The sequence below is a fragment of the Etheostoma spectabile genome, chromosome 12 (assembly GCF_008692095.1).
Source record: "Etheostoma spectabile isolate EspeVRDwgs_2016 chromosome 12, UIUC_Espe_1.0, whole genome shotgun sequence".
NCBI classification, from domain to species: domain Eukaryota; kingdom Metazoa; phylum Chordata; class Actinopteri; order Perciformes; family Percidae; genus Etheostoma; species Etheostoma spectabile.
The window spans coordinates 27,974,641-27,996,951 of NC_045744.1; the positions used below are offsets into that span (position 1 = coordinate 27,974,641).

General features: G+C 42.0%; 1 protein-coding gene across 3 annotated transcripts in view; it reads left to right on the forward strand.

Annotated features, from left to right (window-relative positions):
• Nucleotides 1-668: 668 nt before the first annotated feature.
• The window catches only part of si:dkeyp-68b7.12 (rho GTPase-activating protein 30), a 34,845-nt gene continuing 13,202 nt past the window's right edge, over nucleotides 669-22,311 (forward strand). The window contains exons 1-7 of one of the 3 annotated variants that reach the window (XM_032531937.1): nucleotides 669-820; nucleotides 1,389-1,775; nucleotides 3,610-3,712; nucleotides 5,542-5,686; nucleotides 6,179-6,261; nucleotides 7,084-7,191; nucleotides 8,664-8,782. In XM_032531937.1, coding sequence (XP_032387828.1) covers nucleotides 1,688-1,775; nucleotides 3,610-3,712; nucleotides 5,542-5,686; nucleotides 6,179-6,261; nucleotides 7,084-7,191; nucleotides 8,664-8,782 — 646 coding nt within the window. In that variant the 5' untranslated portion in view covers nucleotides 669-820; nucleotides 1,389-1,687. Of the gene's footprint in view, nucleotides 821-1,220; nucleotides 1,776-3,609; nucleotides 3,713-5,541; nucleotides 5,687-6,178; nucleotides 6,262-7,083; nucleotides 7,192-8,663; nucleotides 8,783-22,311 lie in introns of those variants that run through there. The other 2 variants (XM_032531936.1, XM_032531938.1) reach the window with 2 other exon arrangements.

Consider the following 22,311-nt stretch of genomic DNA (forward strand, 5'->3'; position numbering starts at 1 on the left):
CTGCATTGACTTCTGTAAGAGATCCCTATAGTACGCTAATGCCAAAGTAATATCCAGGTATTTTCTTCTTACCAATGTCTAAAAAAAACACAATAGTGGTAAAAAACTAAGAACATTTAACTCTATGCTTGAACAAAATGTTGAGGTACTTGCACTTCACTTTCCATTTTATGATGCTTTACATTGCATTAAATTACCACCACTGCTACAGTAACAAAGTGAAAGCATATTTAGTTGCTACTACTTCTGTACTTTTACTAATGTAACATTTTAAATGTTTACATTTTATGTAACTTTTACTTGTAATGGAGAGCATATTTACGTTGTGGTATTTAGATATTTGCAGTAGTTTGTTGCATGTTAAAGTAATTTCTGGTAATTGCACCAAACCTTTTGGAGCTTTTGTTGAACTTTGTGATACTTCTACAGCTCACTAAGGTTCTGTGTGTAGCTTTATTTTGCAGGGGTCCGTATTGGCACGTGGCAGTGATGTACAACTGACAGAGTCAAAAGAAATGGGCTGAAATGAGTTGAGTTTGTCAGATATGTACATTACATGTTCATTTCTTCTTGTCCTGGGGAGAAACACACATGGAGCTCGGTCCAGAGGCAAACAGAGCACATAAAGGGAAATAGATGCATTGAACAGATACACTGAACTGATTTCCCTACTCAGTCAGCATAGGCGGAGAAACCGTGGGCCACATATAGAGAGAAAGCACAAGAGAAGGAGAGACACTCAGGAAGTTAACAGGGGAAGTTTAGCGGTTTCTTGCGTCATCATTTTATGCTGCTACTTGTGTGCCGATGCAGACTGAAGGTAGGAACACTCATATTAGCTTTTGAACTTTTTTTTTATTTCCTCACGTTTCTACGTTTGAACCCTTTCCTAAAAGTGGACAGATAGAGAGGGATGGTGGACAGAAGGAGAGCAGTAGCAGGTGTCAGGAAGATGGAAGGGGTGGGGAGTGAGTTTGAACGTCTGTACGAGTCTATATGTTCAGGCTGAAAGAGTGCTCGACTTCCGCTGCAGTGAAAAAAGTGGGGCCGCAATGGCTATGGCGTGCAGGCAGGAAGCAGGGACCGGCCCTGGGCTGAACCCAGTCCTCAGGCCGGAGCTGAGAGTGGACGTTTAGGTGGGTCCACCAGCACACACAGACAGTATGGTGTGCTTGGAGTGAAACATTCTGAGGCTCACTTCACTGAATAGGAGAAGTACAGAGGCAAGGGTGTGGCCTTTCATTCGAAATAAATTGAGTGCATCAGGGAGGAAGTAGAGAGCCACATATGCATGCTGGGGATTCAGAGCGGTTTGTCGTTTGAGTCTGGGGGAGATTGTGGTCTGCAACCTGAAGCTGGTGTTTGAAACTTATTTCTGCTTTTTGCAGGGTGGAAGCTAACCTAAAGTATGTCCAAACACTCCAGCTATAACGTATGAACTCCAAATAGAACGCAGCCTATAGAGGAAATAACTAGCACCCAACAACATGCACTGAGGCAAGGGAGACAGAAGCAGCAGCAGCAGCACGGTTAAATCTGTGAAATGTGCATGGCCTCCACGAAGTCAGTGTTGCATTAACCAAGCGGGGCAACACATCCAGCAGCCACACAGACAGACGGTCTGACGGTCACAAACAGAACAGCTCGGGCCAGTCTGAATGTGAGGTGAAACTGCAGACAGGTAGAGATGCGGCGAGTTCGAAGAAAAGCAGGGAACAAAGACAAGGTGTTTGGATGTGATCTGCTGGAGCACCTGGCCGCCTCCAATCAAGAGAGTAAGTGAACTGAACCAGTCCTGTTACCCTTTTCTTCTTGACAGGCATTAGAACGCACACACTATACACCATGCTGTACAGATTCTATATAAATAGATCTGCCTGTAACCTCACCAGAAACATCAGTGTCAATAACCATACAGAGTTTATATAAAAATTTGTAAGATATGGATAAATTGTCTCATTTATTTGGTTAAATGGAAGTGTTACCAAATGTGTTTTTGTGAATATTTCAAAACCACACATTACATCCTCTAAATGTCACTCTGCAGTGGGTAAGAGAATCATTCAACAGGAGTGATGGTTGAAAGGTTTTCTACAGCTGACATTTGGTCAGAACATTTGTCATGTTTTTAAAAATGCTTGGTTTGTCATTTTGAAGTGATGAAGTCAAGAAAATACTTGCCCATGCAATTTTATGGTACATCTTCAATCATCTTTTCAAACCATGCAGCATTAACCACATGCCTACGCAAATTCTCGACTAAGTAACTCTTGGTCACTTTCAATCGTGAGCCTTGTGAGAACATGCTGCTGTTTAATTTCTCTCACTAGTCTGTGTTGAACAGTCCATCCTGCCATTTCAAACTCCTTAAGAGTGCATTTTCATTTTGAACTCCAACGTCTGTACCAATCCAACTAATAGTTTGTGAGGCATTTCACTCCACAAAACCAAAAATAGGAACCTGATGGAAACTGTAGAGGAAATGTCAGAGAATCAACAGTCAGTTGGATTTATCCTGTGTGGACCATTCTCTATGAATTTTTATCAATCCATTAAGTAGTTGTTGAAATATTCCAGGCAAAATCAATGGCTTCCCAAAATATTTTAAAGGTCCCATGACATGGTGCTTTTTGGATGCTTTTATATGGCATTAGTGGTCCCCTAAAACCATATCTTTCATACCAAAATTCAGCCTTGGTGCAGAATTACAGCCACTAGTGCCAGTCCCACAATGAGTCTTCCATAGTATGTGTCTGAGTCTTGTAGCTATTGAGGAGGTGTGTGTGTGTGTGTGGGGGGGGGGCACTTTGCTTGTTTGAAAGCCATGATGTCTCTCGCTCATGGGTGAGCCAAATTCTCTGGGCGGGCAAAGCAGAGAAAGGGGAGGTAACCTTGTCCCTTATGACCTCATAAGGGGCAAAATTCCAGATTGGCCCATCTGAGCTTTCATTTTCTCAAAGGCAGAGCAGGATACCCAGGGCTCGGTTTACACCTATCACCATTTCTAGCCGCTGGGGGACCATAGACAGGCTGAGGGAATGCGTATTATTGTTAAAAACCACATGAAGTGATATTTTTATGCCATGGGACCTTTAAGGTATAGAAATTGTAAAAATGTATACATTAAGAACACCTCTGTATATTGTGTCTTAAATAATTTTGATACAGTACTCATACTCCATGCTTTTAATATGTGATGATATGATGCTAATACATATTTGCACTACATATTTTGTGCATTACATTTTTGGCAATCATCAGAAGGTACATGCACATCCATAAATAATCTGCAAAAAATGGGGAAAAAACCCTGCACATTGCCATCTAATTCCCAAAGCTTCTTTAATTCTGCATAAGAGACTGTTTCAATAACAACTAGGTGTCCACATTCAATAAAATAAGTCACAGTCATGAGATAGCAGTGTGAGGGCACTTTCTGTGTCACAATAATCAGAACATATAAGGGGTATGACTACTGTTTATTAAACAGAGAAACACACAGACCCAATTTATAAACCCTGATTTTTTTTTGAATGAAGTCAACACATTGCACATTTTGCATATCATTTTATTTAATCATTAATTTCATGATTTCCCTGTTTCACACAGTTCCTCAGGTCTTGCAATGCTGCAGTGAGTTTGTTGAGAAGCAGGGAATTGTGGATGGCATCTACAGGTTGTCTGGAGTGTCGTCCAACATACAGAAACTAAGGCATGTTTCTTTGAAAATATCATGTGTAAATGCATGCTCCACCGAAGTTTTGATGTTGTGCTGATTTATACCTCTAGAGCAGGGCTCTTCAATGTTTTTTATGCCAAGGAACCTGTATCTGAAAGAGAGATGGAGTAGGGCCCCCCCAATTTTTGCACATACAGTATATTTTATAAAATTAAATTGCATTTTAAACTAGGCCGGTTGGATGAAAATAAATTCCTAAAATAATGCATTATTTATACAACATGCTGTAATGTTTAACATACATGTGGAAGACACGAGGAATCCTCAAGCTCAACTGTAGGCTACCATAGTGGCTACCTTACCTATAGTAAGCTTATCTTCAATGTGTAAATCAATTTTGTTTTACATATAGGCCAATTTATCTAGCTATATGTTGGATTCATATTGTATATCTTTTGTCACAACCCGGCTCAAGGCCATGACAGAAGAGGGAACAAAGCAGCGTTTGATGATAAAAAAAGGGATTTATTCAACAAAAGATTAAACTTAACATATTTGTATCTCTGTAACTTAAAGTCAAAGCAAGTGGCCTCATTGGATCACACAGAGGCCGTCACTCCCCCCCCCCCCCCCCCCCCCAATAAAGTCAGAGGCCCAAAGGAGCCACTGGCAAAACCAACAACCACCCAACACAACTAAACACCCAAAAAAAGTAAACACCACCAAACTACCAACCTAACATATATACAAACAGACAAGTACAGTAGACCTCCAGATTGTGCCGGACGACCGCTCACCCCCGTCCCATCTTCAGCAAACCGCAGGTACCTGGGAGGCAATTTAAGAAAACAGGTCACAAGACAACAAAAGACGGCAACATCCACTTAGAGCAGAGGGGCACGTAACAATGCATCTGCTATTACGTTGTCCACCCCTTTAATATGCCTAATCTCAGGAGCGTGGTCCTGCAAGAACAACAATCACCTCATAACCTTGTGACACTTAAGTGACTGTAAAAAACATCAGCGGGTTGTGATCAGTGTACACCACAAGCTGCCCCCCGCCAATGTAGACCTCAAAATACTGCAAAGCCATACGCGGCAGCGGAAAGGGATCTAGTGTAGTGACTGAGTTTACCTTTCTGAAGTCTGGACAAAATCTAGGCGTTCTATCAGGCTTAGGGACCAAAATACACGGAGTGGACCAACTAGAAGATGATGGAAGTGCTATATTATCTTCCAGCAAGTACGCAACCTCAAAGTCCAGATGTCTAAGTTTCTCATGTTCGATCCAATTTGTGCATGCAGGAACATGTCATGTCTGACATATCAGACTAGACGAGTCACCACGCCTAGACTTCATAAAGTGCACCAACAGACGATCAAGGTTGGAAAATGTCTCCGAATTTTTTAGACGACCATACAACAAACTGGTTCCAGCACTCCATCCGCGCCCGGTGATTCAGACACCACACTCACAAGCAGAACAGGATGCACCTTGTCACTTACTGTCTGACTTACATCAGCCTCACGTTTTAATAGGGCTAGAGAAGGTTGACATGACATAACTGTGTTGACTTTTCCCTCCTCGGTGTTGCAATGATGTAATTGAGGTCAGACCTCCGCTCAACAACCAAGGACCTCCATATTTAGCCTGAAAGGCGAGCTCACAACAGGCAGTAACGCAAGAACTTGATCCCCCGGACTAAACTCCTTTTTTATCAGTTTGTCTTTTTGAAAATCTAAACATTTTTAAAAGAATTTGGTGGCGCCCCTGCACTTACTCTGAGGACCCCTTAGGGGTCATGGACCCCCTGTTAAATATTCCTGCTCTAAAGTGAATCTGTGTGTGCATACAACCAGGAGTGAGTTTGAGAGTGACGGGACTCCAGATCTGCACAAGGATGTGTACCTGCAGGACATCCACTGTGTCAGCTCTCTGTGTAAAGCTTACTTCAGAGAGCTGCCCAACCCTCTGCTCACATACCAGCTGTATGACAAGTTTGCGGTGAGTAGCTCCAACATGCAAACATAATTTCCTCCTTGTTGGACTGGGGTATCACAGGGGTATAAAGTACTTATGTGAGTTAAGAACATCCATCCAAAATGAAATCCAGAAATGTTCAGTGTACCGATGATGACAAACTGGAGTGGTTGTTTAAATATAATGTGTATAAGTTGGTCGACCTTTGTCTCTAAAGCATGGGGAAAAAATGACAAGAAGGTTCATTTGTTAAATATATATGTTAATATATGTGTTGCTACTATCTGGTATCTGGTCCTTGGTTGTAAACAATGGTGTCTTGTAAGGAATTTTGGGCTGGACACATTTTTTAGGAATGACAATAAAAAACTACATTCATTGAAATTAATCATTAATTTCCTACCCGAAAGTATATGAAATATAAACATCAGCTTATGTCCAGATATCTGCTATATTTCCAACAAATACTAAATTACAATTAGAAGTGACCTGTGTCTTTTCAAATGGGTGTTACAGGAGGCTGTGGCCATCCAGCTGGAAGAGGAGAGGCTGGTAAAGATCCGAGATGTGCTGCAAGAACTACCGGCACCACATTACAGGTACAGTCCGGTATAACCGTCTGAGGGCCTCTTTTATTCATTTCATGCTGCTTTCTACATGAAAACCACATTAAACCCTTTCTGCGCTGAGAAAGCAGGTTAACGTCTGTTTTTCTCTGCAGTTAAACCATCCAGTGGGAACCTTTACAGCTTTGTTACATTATTTTACTTTGAGTTTGGATGAGTTTTGGGGATTTTTAGAGTCCACACTAGTTAGGAAAAACTGGTGGTATCTACATGTGGCCTGCCTCTTTGTTCAGTTTTTCAACTTCCCTCTTCCTTCTAGCCCCTTCCCCTAGGCAAGGGCGGGGCTAGAAGGGGGGCACTCTAATCCGTTGGGCTACAGTGCTGTCAATCTGACAGTTGTGATTTCCATTGGATCAGAGTACTGTCACTTGGCTGATTGTTTGGCCTCTCTTCCCAACCCTTGTCACATGACCAATCAATGGTTCTGTGATTTTTTTGTTTTTAAGTGGCAGACTTAGCCTATTGAAAATGTGTATTGTATTTGGATATACAATTTGTTTAAAAGTAAGACTCCCCCCCCAACTGACTGATTATTGTTCCACCCAAAGCCACCCAAAAAAAATCCTGGAATGGCCCCTGTAAGCTATATGTAGATGTCAGTGCCCTACCATTAAGAAGCCAGGTAGGGGAAGGTTGGGTGTAACACTGTTGCTTCATTTAACATGCCTGCCCTCATTTAACATGCGTCATGCCCTTACAATTGTTAAAGATAAGTGATTTAGCCAATTCACACTTTCTCAAGCTTTTATGTTGTTTTTTACTCATTAACTGAGCGCTTCACTCTCTTGCCATCAGGACTCTGGAGTTTCTGATGCGCCATCTTGTGAGAATGGCCTCTTATTGCTCAGAAACCAACATGCACTCCAGGAACTTGGCCATCGTCTGGGCTCCCAATCTGCTCAGGTTTGCTCATATTAGAATCTTTCAATAATCTTTCATAGTATATATGTTGGCTTTTTCTATTGAGGTTTCTTTGAGCAAGACACTGAGCCACGCTGCTGGGAAATATCAGAGTACAAAATATTCTACTTGGGTAAAAGTACTATTACTCTGATGAACTTTACTGAAGTAAAAGCAAAATTACCGGTATAAAAATCTCAAGTTAAAAGTAAAAAGTAGCTCACGTAAAATTTACACAAGAGTAAAAGTTACTTTTTAACAGCAGGGGAGATAAATTTCTTTTATATTAATACAAATGTAATATGTTAATCATACCTATTGTACTTTATTCAAATCACAGTATTTTGGGATTTGATAAGGGGACAAAGATGCTTTAGATTTGAATTTGTTGACCAATACAAACGTTAGCTTTTTTATTTACTTTTTTTTACCCAGTAACTGATAGCATTTAAATTACAAGTATAATACTTCAACAAAAACATATGGAAGTAAAAGTAGAGATCTTAAAAAAACTACTTTGAAACGTAAAAATTGACAAAAAAACTACCTAGTTACAGTAATGTGATTAATTGTAAATTGTCACTTTCCACCTCTGGAAGATATACACAAGCGGTTTGTGTTGTGACATGAAGCCGGAGTGATTTGTCAGGTGTGTGTCATGATGTGTGTAGTTTGTTACCCATTAAGCTCTTAACAATACATTTAACTAATAGAGCTATTTTGCTTGATGATATTATAAATTAGTAGGTTCTCTTTCTTAATTTTCTCATTTCTTCTATACATTCCTCCCTACCCATCTTCTCATCCTTCCACATATTACTTCACTGTTTTCCCCTCTACCTTCCCTCCCTCCTTCACTCTACTTAATTTTCTCCTGCATTCATTCATTCATCCTTTCATTCATCTATCAGGGCTGTACAACATGAGGAGAATATCTAATATTCAAAAACGTTGAATATTATTGCGATAAATAAAAATATGAAGGGTTCTCAGTCCTGTTTTTGCTTTCAATATTCTACCGAAATACATCATACTGCTTGTCGAATATAGGCTGCCTGGGTAGCTCACCTGGTGGAGCATGCGCCCATTCATATAGGTCCACTCCTTGATACAGCGGTTGCGGGTTCGACTCCGACCCTTTGCTGCATGTCATTTCCCCACTCTCTTCCCTTTCATGTCTTCAGCTGTCCTGTAGAAATAAAGACCTAAAATGCCCCAAAAATAATCTTTGTATTATATTTATCTATATATCTAACACAAAAAAATCTAAGTCGCAATGTGTTGTATCCTTTCGCAATGTGCTCATTACGCCAGTTGAAATCGCCACAACAATAAAAAATATATTGTGTGGCCCTACTATCTGTTTATTTATTCACCAGTAGTTATCCTTGCTTTATTTCCTTCCAACATGCATTGATTTCTTCTTTTACATTTTTCTCTCCAACAACCAATCAATCATCCAATCTGTGTGTTAGGTCCAAGGACATCGAGGCGTCTGGGTTTAATGGTACAGCAGCCTTCATGGAGGTCAGGGTTCAGTCCATCGTGGTGGAGTTCATCCTCAACCACGTCCCTCAGCTGTTTCCTGATCACGGTAACACACCGGCCTGATACCACTTGGTCTCCATTTGGTTTCACATGCTTAACTCAGTGTTTTCCCTGGGTTTATCAAAGACTTAAGTGATCATATTTGGCGGAGGGATTTAGGGGTCTTTCCTCAAGAAAATTCAATGCTTTTCAAAAAAATAAATATGCAATTCAACATAATTGTAGTGGCAATCGTACCACAAAAGAAGCCACTTGCGGGAATTTGAAGTAATCTCCAAAGCGAAATGGTGCAAAATAAGTCAGGTCTGCCATGGCATGCGGTTAATACTTTATTTTATACACAATAAAACTATTTATAAAGCTACTGCTACTTGTCTCACTGATGTAAATTGAGCTCATACATATGCAAAAACAGTAAACACAATGCTAACAGTGGGACATGACAAACTCCATCCAGGAAATACACACATGCACAGTGACTTCCCAGATTGTAATTCCCCTAATGCTCTTCACCTGTGACTTCCTCATTTAGCATTCCCTAACCAATGTGATTTCCTGCCCCCTAGCGTGCAGGTGGAAGAGCGTCACCCCTATACAACTTACCACTAACAGTAAACACACCAAAATTGGATACAATTTTGGATACCCTAATTGTTACTCTATAATAACAATTTAACACCATACAAACAATGGAGCCAATAAAATATCCATCATGCACATGTGTGCTTTCAGTTCATAATGTCCATGTATACATACATACGTCCAATACATCAGTCTTTATCCAGCTTCTTGCAGAAAACAAATCTTTGTGACTGGTCTCTCCAGAATGTTGCACTTGGTCTGGACTTGTCAGGAAAGGTCTGCAGTACCTTCCCTAACAATCAGGATCCGCGAGGGGCATTAGAGTCTGCCACAATGACTATGTCTCCAATGATGAAGCTTCTCTTGTCCTTGGTACACCGTTGTCGTCCCTGTAACAGAGGTAAGTACCCCAAATCCATCTGTGCCAGAAGAGATCCGATAAGAACAGAACTGGCCTCCAACGTCATTTCATGTACAAATCGCTCTTCTCGAAAAAGCCCAGGTGGGAGGGCAGGTTGGCTTTTCAACAGGAGGAAGTGATTTGGGGTCAAGGGTTCCAGATTGTTCGGATCATTTGATACTTTGGTGATGGGACGATCATTTCATATGGCTTCCACCTCACATAGAAGAATTTGTAACCCCTCAACACTTTGCTGATGATGGACTGATTTCAGCACCTGTCTGACCATACGAATGATTCGTTCCCATGTTTTGCCATGATGTGATGCAGCAGGAGTGTTAGAGCTCTATTTCACTCCTGACTGAAGTAATGCATTTTTAACTTTTGGTGATTAAGAGCAGACAGAGCCTCTCTCAGCTCACGTTCTGTTTCTACGAAGTTAGTTCCGTTGTCTGATCTTTGGTGCAATACCTGGCCTCTGTGCAGTGCATTGATGCAAGAACTGGTATCTAATGAATTTGCACTGCCCTACTGGTCATGCAGGTGAAGATAACACCGCAGCGTTTTATGAAGCTGCAACCTCTCTTCGAAGGCTCAAAGTAGTCAACACCCACATTTGTGAATGGTGGGAGGTCAGTCTGTCTTTCGGCAAATCTGCCATCTTTTTGTCACCCAGCTTACCTCTAAAACGTCTACAAATGACGCAGGATGATAATCTTTCTTGCAGTAGCATTTGCGCTGGTGATCCGATACCGCTGACGAAGTCTAGAAATCAGGTGATTTCTTACAAAATGTCCTAACTGCTCATGAATGTGATGAAGAATGAGAGTAGAGATATGTTGGTTTTTAGCCAAAATGACTGGATGTTTCATGCCCTGAGGCATTGCTGCTTTACTGAGCCTTCCACCCATTCTCAAGAACCCTTTTTCTAACACTGGATCAAGTTTGTAAATGTGGCTGTTTTTCTTCACTCCAGATGACCCCGTTTCAAAACAGTTCATTGAACTTGTCAAGTTGACAGTGTTGAATGATGGCACTTTCAGTGGTTTCAAGATCTTCAGGGGACATGATTTGACCAGCCACTGTGGTTCTGAACCTTGCATCTCCTTTTCCACTTTGTTCTTTTGTTAAATTATGTCAAGTCCACTGCTGGACACAGAAGCTTGTATTTCTTTTCTTTTCTGACGCAAGAGCAGCAACATCTTTCTCACCTGTAGAAAGCAAGCAACTGAGGTCTTTAACCTTTTCCATGAAGAGGAATAAGTGATCAACTGGTTTGTTGCATTCTGTGCATCTGTGTTGACAATACTTGTTACATTTAGGGCATCTTTAATGACTATAGCATATACTGTAGCCTCTCCTTTGACCTCTGGGTCATCACTGCTGATAGAGAAAATCCACAGTGTTAACATTCTTAAAATCTGGGCCATGGATTCATCTGCTGCTTGTGAGAAGGTACTCAATTTTCACCCTGCGTGAAAGACTCATCAGCAGGATTCTACTTTGTATTGACATACCTCCATGGTGAGACAGCATTGGGTTGTCTTATTGTGGAGATTCTATTGGCCACAAAAGGTGTGAAAACGCTTTGTTTCATTCCCAATGTCCTTTAGCACAGTTGTGCTGTCACTCCAAAAGGTTGAATTTTCCAACTCTAGCTGCTGTTCTGTTTTCAGCCTCCTATCAACTCAAACTGCAAGCACAGCAGCGGTGACTTGGGTCACTTTCTTTAGTGGAGCAACTTTTGCTTTTCCTAGAATGAAGGCAAGATGAATTTTCTTGTCATTCTGCAGCCTCAGGTACGATACTGTACCAAAACCGTCCTCGCTGGCATCAGAAAAGTGATGTAGTTGGGCACGTGTGAGCGGTTCAAAATCTTTGGGCTTGATGCATCTTGGTACGCTAAATGTGCTGAGCTTTCTTAGATCCTCTAGCCACCCCACTTTCTGTAGTTGGTAGTTTGGGGAAATTTGATCATCCCAACCTACAGAGATTTTGCAGCATCAACTTGGCAAGTAAAGGGTGCTAAAAATCCAATGGGATCGTACACTGAGCTTATTACAGACAAGATACCTCATCTTGTCAATGGTCCTGCACTGCCATTTTAAACCTGAAGGTGTCAGTTTCTGCACACCATTGCAGTCCAAATGTTCTCTCGACAGGGTGAACCGATTGTTTCACTCCCTTAGCTCTTTTTTCCACATCAATGGATTCCAACACTGACCTGCTGTTACTAATCCATTTGTCATCCACATAGAAATTGTGCTTGATTGTGTACACCACGTATACTGGAAACTTTGCCCTGTTGTCCTCAGCAGTTTGTCTTAAGTCAAAATTGATGCAGCTGGGTGATGATATTGCACCAAATAGATGAACAGTCATTCTGTATTCAGTGAGATGTATTAGTTAAGTTGGCCACCACAGGAAGCAAAGAAAATCTACATCCTGTTTTGTCACTTTGACTTGATGATACATTTGCATATCAGCCATTACTGATACAACTTTTTGACAAAACCTTGTCAGAACTCCAAGCAATAAATACGTCAGATCAGGTCCCTGAATACAATTAAATTTTATATATAGTATCAATTCATAACAAGAGTTATTGAGACATTTTACAGATAGAGTAGGTCTAGACCACACTTCGTAATTTACAAGGACCCAACAGTTCTAGTAGTTCCCTCCAGAGTAAGCAACAGTGCGACAATGACGAGGAAAAACTCTCTTTAAGGTAGAAACCTCGGACAGACCCAGGCTCTTGGTAGGCGTGTCTGACGACTGGTTTGGGTTAAAATGAAGAGTGGCAATAACAGTCACGAAAAAATTGTAGTTTGTAGTAGTTCATGGCATAGCAAGGCACTGTACGGCGTTACAAGGCACAGCTGGACGCAGCAGGGCACCGCAGAGCGCAGCAGGATGTAACTTGGCATCGCTGAACGTGTAGCAGGACCACGGTGACAGCTGCAAACATGATTTTGGAGACTCCCTGATCCAAGGAAACATTGTTGTGGAAGTTTCTGTTCAGCGAGGGAGGAATTTGAGCGGAAGAAGAGACCTTGTTGAGACAAAATAAAGACAGGCTGCAAACTGGATTAAAAGTTTAGGTATTCGGTGGAAGGGTTTAATTGTTTTCTGCAGAGAACAATCAAATGACGAGAACAGCTTTCACAATGAAACAAAGTTACAAAGTGGCAACAGTTCTGGTAAATACAGTCAGTAATACACTTCTTTATATGCAGTGCCCCCAGAGGAAAACCAACCCTTGTTCGGAAACCAGTTTAATCTGAAACATAACAATCAGTGGACCTCAGGCAGACAGTTGGAGCTCTTACGTATTTCTGAATCTGTCCCTCGTGTGTCCAAGTGTCTTGACCGGTCATTCTATCTTAGCTAGAAAAGGACATCTTGTCTCTTGGATAGGCTCTGGTCTCGACCTGGGACCTGCTATGATAAACAGCGTTCTAGGCAACTGTTTCTGTCAGGCTCCACGTCATCTATCCTTGGTGGAAATGGTGTGGAGTCATTACAAACCCAGTTGTCTCCCATCAAGGAAAAACACACATATGACAGATACAGAAGTCATATACTCTGAGAGGCATTTGAGATCTTATTATGAATAATTAATATGAAAATCATTGGTTAAATGTAATTTTCCCATTACAACATGCTGGGCAAAAAAGAACATAAGGACTCCGCGGAATTACTCCCCAGAGCTAGGTTAGTAACATGCATTTCTAGGACATGATGCACACAAATGGAAAGAGGAGAGAGGAGCTCAGTGTGTCAAAGAAAGTCCCCCAGGTGTCTAAAACTACTACTAAATAACAGGGTAAAGAGGAGGAGCCTGGTTGGGCTGTACTGTCCTGCCTCTCTCTAGTTTATTATATGATAGATAAATCTGACAACTATGATGAGAAGCAGGTGACTGATGAGCGACATCCCCTTGAAGCTTGCACTGCAGGCAAATACTATCCTTAAGGTTCCCTTTCTTGGATGGTACATGTCATGTGGGATGTACCAGACCTTTCCTTCTTTTCCTTTCAGTTGATTTTCTGGTACCTTTTCTACATATTCTTTATGACATCACTGAAAAAGTGGGTGGATTCTTCTTTGAAGGTAGCATTTTTCTTAAATTTCCTTTTCAGACAAAGGTCCCTTTGTTCAGCAACATGACTGTTGTTAGGCATGGTAACATTTCCTCCATGAAAGGTAATCTCATGCAGTAATGATTGTTGCTGCGTTCAGCTGAACTGTTCAAGATTTCACTAAACTTGAGCTCTTCTCTGGACATTTCTATCTTTTCTTGTTGATTTTTCATTAAAGTCATGGCTGCGTTGCTTCACCAGCAGTTCCTCTATGTTAGCAATAGATATTTGGTTGACTGTAATGGTAATACATAGGTTGTGTTTTCAGCAATGGTCCATTAATAACCCATCCCAATAGGGTTCTGACAGCATAAGGTCCTCCATCCTTGCCGTTTACCACTTCCCATGGTTCCATTACTCTTGAAACGTTGGTTCCAATCAACAACTCCACTCCATCAGCATCGATGACGGGAATTTCCACTGAATGTAAATGTTGCCTGGCACTTCACTCTACTTGTTGTGGAATGTTATCACAAGTCACAGGCATCTCATTTTGTGTAAATACATCAGGCAATTCAAAGAAAGTGTTACTATTGAGTGCAGATACCTCTAGTCCTGAAACAACATGACTGTCGACAAACTTTTCTTGGCTCATGGTTCTCAACAGGATCTTGGCATTTCTGCCTCTCCCCTTTCAGTTGCCTCATGAGTTGCTCAGAACAGAAAGCGTCTGTACTGCCGGAATCTAAAAATGCATATGTTTTTTGCATCTTATTGCCTTACATAGCCTTGATTTGTACAGGGATAATCGGCAAAAAACCATCTTGCAAACCGGCCCCTACTGTCCCTGACAAAAGTCTTGTCGCTGATCTATTTTGTAGAAACACCTGCTATTAACCTGACTTTTAATTAATCAATTGGTGTAAGAAATAGCTCATATGAAAAGCTAAAACCCTCCTAAATGATGTTCAATGCACTGAAATAAATTAGTTTCACTAAAAAAAGATTTATAATTTAAACAAGACAGAAAGGTCAAATTTTGGCAAGACAAAAGTTTTGTTGCCTATACATAAATTGAACAAATTTACTACAAATACTAAAATATGTCAGCAAATTAAATAGTGGTGTTGTGAGATTCAAATGTAATATCTTGTATGACTTCCATGAGCTTGAAGGACTGCATCCATGCGGTTTGGCAAGGATTCATACAATGTATTGATGAAGTCATCAGGAATAGCTAGGAAAGCAGTCTTGCATGCCTCCCAGAGTTCATCAATATTCTTTGGGTTGGTCTTCCATGCTTCCTCTTTCATCCTACCCCACATATGCTCAATGATGTTCATGTCTGGTGACTGGGCTGGCCAATCCTGGAGCATCTTGATCTTCTTCGCCTTGAGGAACTTTGAAGTGGAGATGGAAGTATGCGATGGAGCACCATCCTGCTGGAGAATTTGGCCTCTTTTATGGTTGGGAATATAAGAGGTAGCTAAGATTTCTGGGTATTTGAGACTATTGATGTTGCCTTCCACCCTGCAGAACTCTCGCACACCCCCATACTGGATGTAACCCCAGACCATGATTTTTCCGCCACCAAACTTCACGGTTTTCTGGGTGAATCTTGGATTCATGCGGGCTCCAGTAGGTCTCCTGCAATATTTGCGGCAACTGTGGTGTAATTCAGCAGAAGATTCATCTGAAAAATCCACTTTCTTCCACTTCTCCAGCGTCCATCCTTTTAGCAGGCTGTGGGCCTTGGCAAATGCCACACAGTTTTTCAATTGTCTTTTGTTTAGTGCTGGCTTCTGGGCACTGATTCGACCATGGAGGCCATTTCGAGACAGAATCCGACAAATTGTTCTGGTTGACACAGGGACTTCAGGGGACTAGGTCTGGTGGAGCTCTGCTGCAGTGGAAAATGGGCTGGCCTTGGATTTTTGAGCCAACAAACGGTCCTCTCGAGCAGTTGTCTTGCGGGGTCTGCCAGACCTGGGCTTGTCAAAAACATCTCCAGTGTCTTCAAATGTTTTTTTAATCCTCTGTATGTGACGCTGAGACACATTGAAGGTGTCTGCCACATCAGCAGTGGATCTGGTCTTCAGCCTCTTGATAATCAAAACTTTAGTCTCAGGGTGAATCTTAGGCATGTTTGCAGAGGTCTAGTTGCAGTTGATGTGAAGGTCTAGTGTACTGGGGTTGTTTTTATACACACCTGAGACCTAATTGATCCATTATTAGTCACAGGTGAAGCTCATATGACAAGGCAACAACACTTGCAAAAATTGACTCAATGGGTTTACCAAGCTGTGGATATTAGAATACTTTTTGACAGTTTCTTTTTGCACTGAAACATTATTACAAAAGCTGTTGGGATTAAAATGAGCCATTTCTTGTAAATAAATCTTGATTAGAAATATATTTCAGCGGCACTTCAGGTCAATTTGTACACAAGCGATAAGACTTTTGTCAGGGACTGTATATGGGCACAAGTCTTAGGAGAACCTGCATGACTTATTTCTTGGTGTGTCCCCTCTGATTTGATTTCCTTTTCTTTTGAAGGGATGTGGAGGCAAGTAGGATGTTTCAGGTTTCACAACTTGCAAGACCGATGTCCATGACAATCTTTGTTCATGTGTCCAACAGTCATACACCCAAAACAAACACCTTTCACCTTCAGAAAGTCAATTTTCTCTCTGTGCAGCTTTTTCTCCACTCTGGGGCACAACTCCAATCTGTGACCCTCCTCACACAGCAGCCACAACCCCTTTGTTGACTTATCAGTTACATTTTTCTCTTTTTGCACTTGATGTGTTTCCAGTATTAACACCTTCCACTGAGGCTGCAAAATTGCGTGCCCTTCCCTTGAATCAGAAATACTTTATTGATCCCCGAAAAGGAAATTCTGTGTTGCATTTGCACAAACAGTAGAAATATCAAGTAGAAATATGAATAAAGAAATATAAGGAGTGTGGATATGTATGGTATTTACATAGTTAAAGGAATGTTATGATACAGGATTTACATAATTAAGGAGTTGGAATGGTGAACTGTAATAATAATTATGTAACAGTAGAATATTGCACACATTTCAAGCTAGTGTTATTGCACAAAACAGATATTGTCCAGTTTCAACCTCACTGTCTGTGTGTCAGACACTTAGAGGGAGGAGTTATAAAGTTTGATGGCCACAGGCAGGAAGGCCTTCACGTGGCGCGCTGTGGTGAATTTTTTCTTGTGATTATGCAGCAAGCCATGGAGTGGGTGCGAGACATTGTCCAAGATGGCATGTAGCTTGGACAGCATCCTCCTCTCCGACACACCCGACAGAGTCCAGCTCCACCCCCACAATGGCACTGGCCTTACGGATCAGTTTGTTGAGCCTGTTGGCGTCTGCTACCCTCAGCCGGCTGCCCCAGCATGCAGCTTCGAACAAGATAGCACTGGCCACCACACCCTCAAAACATCATCCTGCAGATTTTGAAGGACGTCAGCCTCCTCAGAAAATAGAAATGGTTTTGGCCCTTCCTGTAGAGGGCTTGAGTGTTCTTGGCCCAGTCCAGTTTATTGTCCAAGTGCACTCCCAGGTATTTGTAGTCCTCCACAATCTCCACACTGACCACCTGGACGGAAACAGGGCTCACTGGGCTCACTGTTGCCTTGGCTCTCCTTAGATCCACAACCAGCTCCTTAGTCTTTGTCACATTGAGCTGTTGATGGTTCTGCTCACTCCATGTGACAAACCTCCACCACAGCTCTGTACTCAACCTCTTCCCCCTCGCTAAAACATCCAACCACAGCAGAGTCATCAGAAAACTTCTGGAGTTGGCAGGATGCTGTGTGGTACTTGAAGTCTGTGGTGTAGATGGTGAAGAGAAAGGGAACGAGGACAGTCCCCTGCGGGGCCCCGGTGTTGCTGACCACGTGTTGAAAGCACTGGAGGATGGACATTATCAAGGCCTGCAGCCTTATTAAAAGGAGTCTGGTCAACTGTCTTCTCACCTGGTCAGCAGTGAGGCATACACAGGTCACAGGTGGGGTAGGGGAGGAGTAGTCAGATTGGAAAGAGGTGTCAACCTGAGGGCCAGAGGAGGGGGGAGTAGGGATCTCCCAGGAGGAGGGTGAGGGACAGTGGGGGGGGTTGGAGGTGAGACAGCAGTTGGGTTAATGGGGGGATGGGCAAGAGCATCCAATCTGTTAAAGAGCAGATTAAGTTGGTTGCCCTGTCCAAGTTGCCTTTAACTCCTCTGCTGCCAGTCGGTCTGAAGCCAGTGATGTTCCTCATGCTGCTCCAGACCTCCCTTGTTGTTCTGTTGGAGTTTACGCTCCAGCTTCCTCCTGTACTTCTCCTTCGCCTCCCTAATCTTCACCTTCAGGTCCCTGTGAATGGCCCTAACGTCCTCCCTATTCCCGTCTCTGAAAGCCGCCCTCTTTGCATTCAGGATTTTCTTGATGTCCTTTGTTACTTTTTCCTTTGTTGTTTCTTCTCCATGTGGCTCACAGAATGCATCCCAGTCTGTCACCTCAAAACATCCCCGAAGTGTCTCATTGGCCTCCTCTGACCATCTTTTTTACTGTCCTTTTGGTCACAGGCTGCCTTTTCACCAGAGGCACACAGCAGGGATTGATGTGAACCAGGTTGTGGTCGGACCTGCCCAGTGGGGGGAGAAGCGCTGTATGTACCCCTGACATTAGCATACAGCAGGTCCAGGGTCCTCTCCTCTCTAGTATGGCAACTTACATACTGGGTGAAGTTGGTTAGAGTGGTTGTCATGGTGACGTGGTTGAAGTCACCCAAGATCACAATGAGGGCACTCAGGTGTTGAGTCTGGAGTTCAGCAATAGGGGTGTGGGTGATGTTATACGCCGACGTCGGGTAAGCAGCGGGTGGAATGTAAACAGCAACGGCGATGGCATGTGAAATTTCCCACGGCAGATAATATGGCCGGAGATAGATACTTGCCTCTCAATGAAACCTGCTTGACGACAGTGCCTCTCCTGCCACTCAAAAGCAGCGTTTCTCCACCTTTTCCTCAGTTTATATGGTAGTTTCAAGATTATAGCATGCATGTTGGATGGCCTATTCATCACTGTCATGTAGCTAATGTCCTCCATTGCGTTACAACAGACTTGTAGAAACAAAGGAAAAGCTTGCAAGCCCTTGACATCTTCTGCTTTCACTGGTGACCACCCCAGAGCTTTCCCTGTGTAAACTGTGGCTATTTGTTCATTTCCAAAGCGTTTCTGAAGCAGTGTCTCAGCTCTTCAATACCCCCTCTCAGGTATGTGTTGACAGCGCTTTAGGTTGTCCTTTGGTGTACTGCTCTAAAAAATACAAACAATCTATACTGCTAGCAGATTTTTCTTCCGCTCCATTTTCAAATGTTCTAATGAATGTGCTGTACTCGAGAGGGTCTCCATCAAAGGTTGGTATATCCCTTGGGGGTAATGATAGTTAAGACTGCTGCTGCACTAGTAAAACAGTTATGTCGTTTTGCCTTTGCACAATAGTGAGAAGATGTTCTTTTTCCACATTGGTTTGCACTTAACCATCACGCTGTATGGACTCCTGCGTGGAAAGCATGGCTGTTTCCTGTGTGTGATGGGTTTGCTGAGGTTGTTGAGGCATGCTTGGTTTGTGATCCAGAGCATAAGCTTTTGTTCCACCTTGTTGTACACTGGTATCCTTAGGCCGTGCCCCCATTGACACTGGCTATGCTACCTCCTTTTGGTGGATGTTTGAACAGATGACTTGAACTTTGTGGAACAAATCCTACCAAGCCAAGACCTTTTTGGGAGTCATCTGTGTGGAGTGTAAAGGGACGTCCCCAACTGTCTGTGGCGTCTTGTCTTTCAGTGCCCGCACTGCTTCAAGGTCTTTGGGGTTCATTTTTGTACTCCTTCCGCTGACACCAACCGGCCAACATATCGGACCTGAATAGTTGTTTTTTGATGCTCCAAACTAAATCCTTACGAGTTGCTGACATGGTGTGTGGTTCTAGTCTTTGTGGTCTGTTAGTTTAGTAAATCAGTGGTGTAGTGACTTAGGAAGTGGCGTGTATGTGTGTGTGTGTGTGTGTGTGTGTGTGTATGCGTGTCAACCTCTTGATCACAGGTGAGGTCTCCTGATGTTGGTGTGTGATGAACGCGGGTTCAGCATGTAGCCCTCTGGTAAGTGGCATGCACTAGCCTCAGGATCCGCAGTGTGGTTCCTAAGCAGGATGAAGATCCCTTTTCTCTTTGGGCTCCCTCCTTGGACACCCACTGGTTGACTACTGGCCTGCCGCAGCTTCTTGTCACCTTGGTTCTGGTATCTCTGGATCTACTCCTCCGATGGTTGTGATGAGGAGAAATCCCGGACAAGCCCCTACAGTTTATTACGAGTTTCAAGATTGAGTAACTGAAGTAAGAAATGATTTTTATTGATTGGGGTTCACTACTCAACTCTCAGAGGCGGAACCCTGGAAAGCAGAATTACGGAGGAAGTGGTTGAGTGAATGAACCACCATCCTCGTCTCCATATCTCTGTCTGCTTTATTACAAATTCTCCAAAACATGACATAATATTCAACAACAACATTCCCATTGTGTAAACATGTTTCAGTTCAATTTAAGCAACTTAATACCATTTTCAGGAGGAAAAATCTTCCAAACTCTCATTCACGGAAATTGTCTTGTCTTTACCAAAATAAATATCAATCTTACTGTACCATTAAATAATGTCAAAAGAATAAATCATATTTTAATCTCTCATTCATATACACATATGTATTGTATTATAAACATATACACACACTATTATACCAATGTCATAATTTAAATCCTAAACACTCTTTAACAGCAAATAAATATTCAAGTTACTTTATAAGCAAACATTAACCATAATACACCTAGGGATAGTTGTTCAACTTATAATACATTCCTATTTTTTTTTTTTTTTTTTTTTTTTTTTTAATACAGACACCAAACTGCCTCTTTAAGTGCTGAACATAACCTTTTAACATTAACAATCCTGTTAGGATACCTTAAAAACCACAAAATAAATCATTACCAGGGAATGGAAGCAGAATCACACATACACCCCCAATACACACCTTTTAGCTAGCCGCACCATACACACTTCAGAAGGCAAACAGTTTTTTTGTCATTTTTACTGAGTACCAACCTGAAAAGCAGAATTACGGCGGCAGTGAGTGAATAAACCGCCATCCTTGTCACTGCCCAATGTGACGAGAGTACATGTATCACTTTGCAACAAGTAGCATACAAGATGCTAACGAGAGACTTCTGTAATGTCAACACAGTAAAAATGCATCTACTTAACAAAGTTGGTTCACCGCTGGCTACAAGTTAGCATCAAACACAACAAAGGCTGTCAGTGGAATGGCGTTTTGAGCCAACGTTAACAATCAAACAATCAATGTTAGCTAAAATTTTTTAAATGATTCCCATTTTCTGTTATTGTTTGTAATGAGAAAAGTTTATTATTTCATGGATTTCACAAATTTTCGTTTGACAGTTATGTCGTAAACAGTTTAAATCTGAGCATGCGCAACTAACATCTGCACTCGACTCACATCAGGTATGACGCGTTGTGCCATAAACAGTTTACATCTGAGCATGCGCGACTCAAATCTGCACTGTCCTCACATTGGGTAGTGACACTTGTCTCCAAATCTCTGAGAGACGAGGAAGGTGTCCGTCACCTGGGCACCGCAGTGTACTGATACCCGCACTCTGGTTCCGCTCTTTTTGTTTCACTGCTACGTTACTATTGTCTTGACTAATAAAAGTTGAAATTTGTTTAAACGCTACACTGATTATTATGTTATCCCTTAAGAGTGTATCACAATCACAGTCATGTGTAGCCCAGCATTGTCAACTTCATCATCATCATCATGTTTGCATTGCTCCTTAGTGTCAAGCAACCACTCTTTAATCATATTAATTATTTCTGTATTGCTGTACATTTGAATTTCAAGCCATTTGTTTCATTTTGACACTACCTCCTTTGATAGCAATGATTTCAATGATTCATGCATTTCCACACTCATTTTTAGAAAAGTATCATATGTGATCTGAACCTCGGAGACATTTTTTTTTAAAGTTGCTCAACTTCCTGTTTTGATTTCTAGAGTTTCTTTATCCTAAGGTTTCTTGTGATCTGATCATATTTTTTCTTCCAAAGTTTTAACCGTGAGTTTACCTGGTCTTTTACAAAGTTCATTCTCCGTTTCCCTTCAACAGGTGCATTCAAATCCCCGTTACTCATTTTGATGATTGAGACAAGCTACCGAAGGCTTTGTTTTAGAATTGGAGCAGGATTTACCTGTATCCTGATTGTGAGAAGTCCAATCTCTTCCACACAGCTTAATAACAATTCCAAAACAATCCTACCGTTATTCTTCGTTGTTGCTTTAGCCCACTTCTATTTATCAGCGTCCAATTTCTCCCGTCGGTGTTCACTGAGTGGAATCAGCTGGAGGCTGTACGTCTGCCTTCCCAACACCCGCG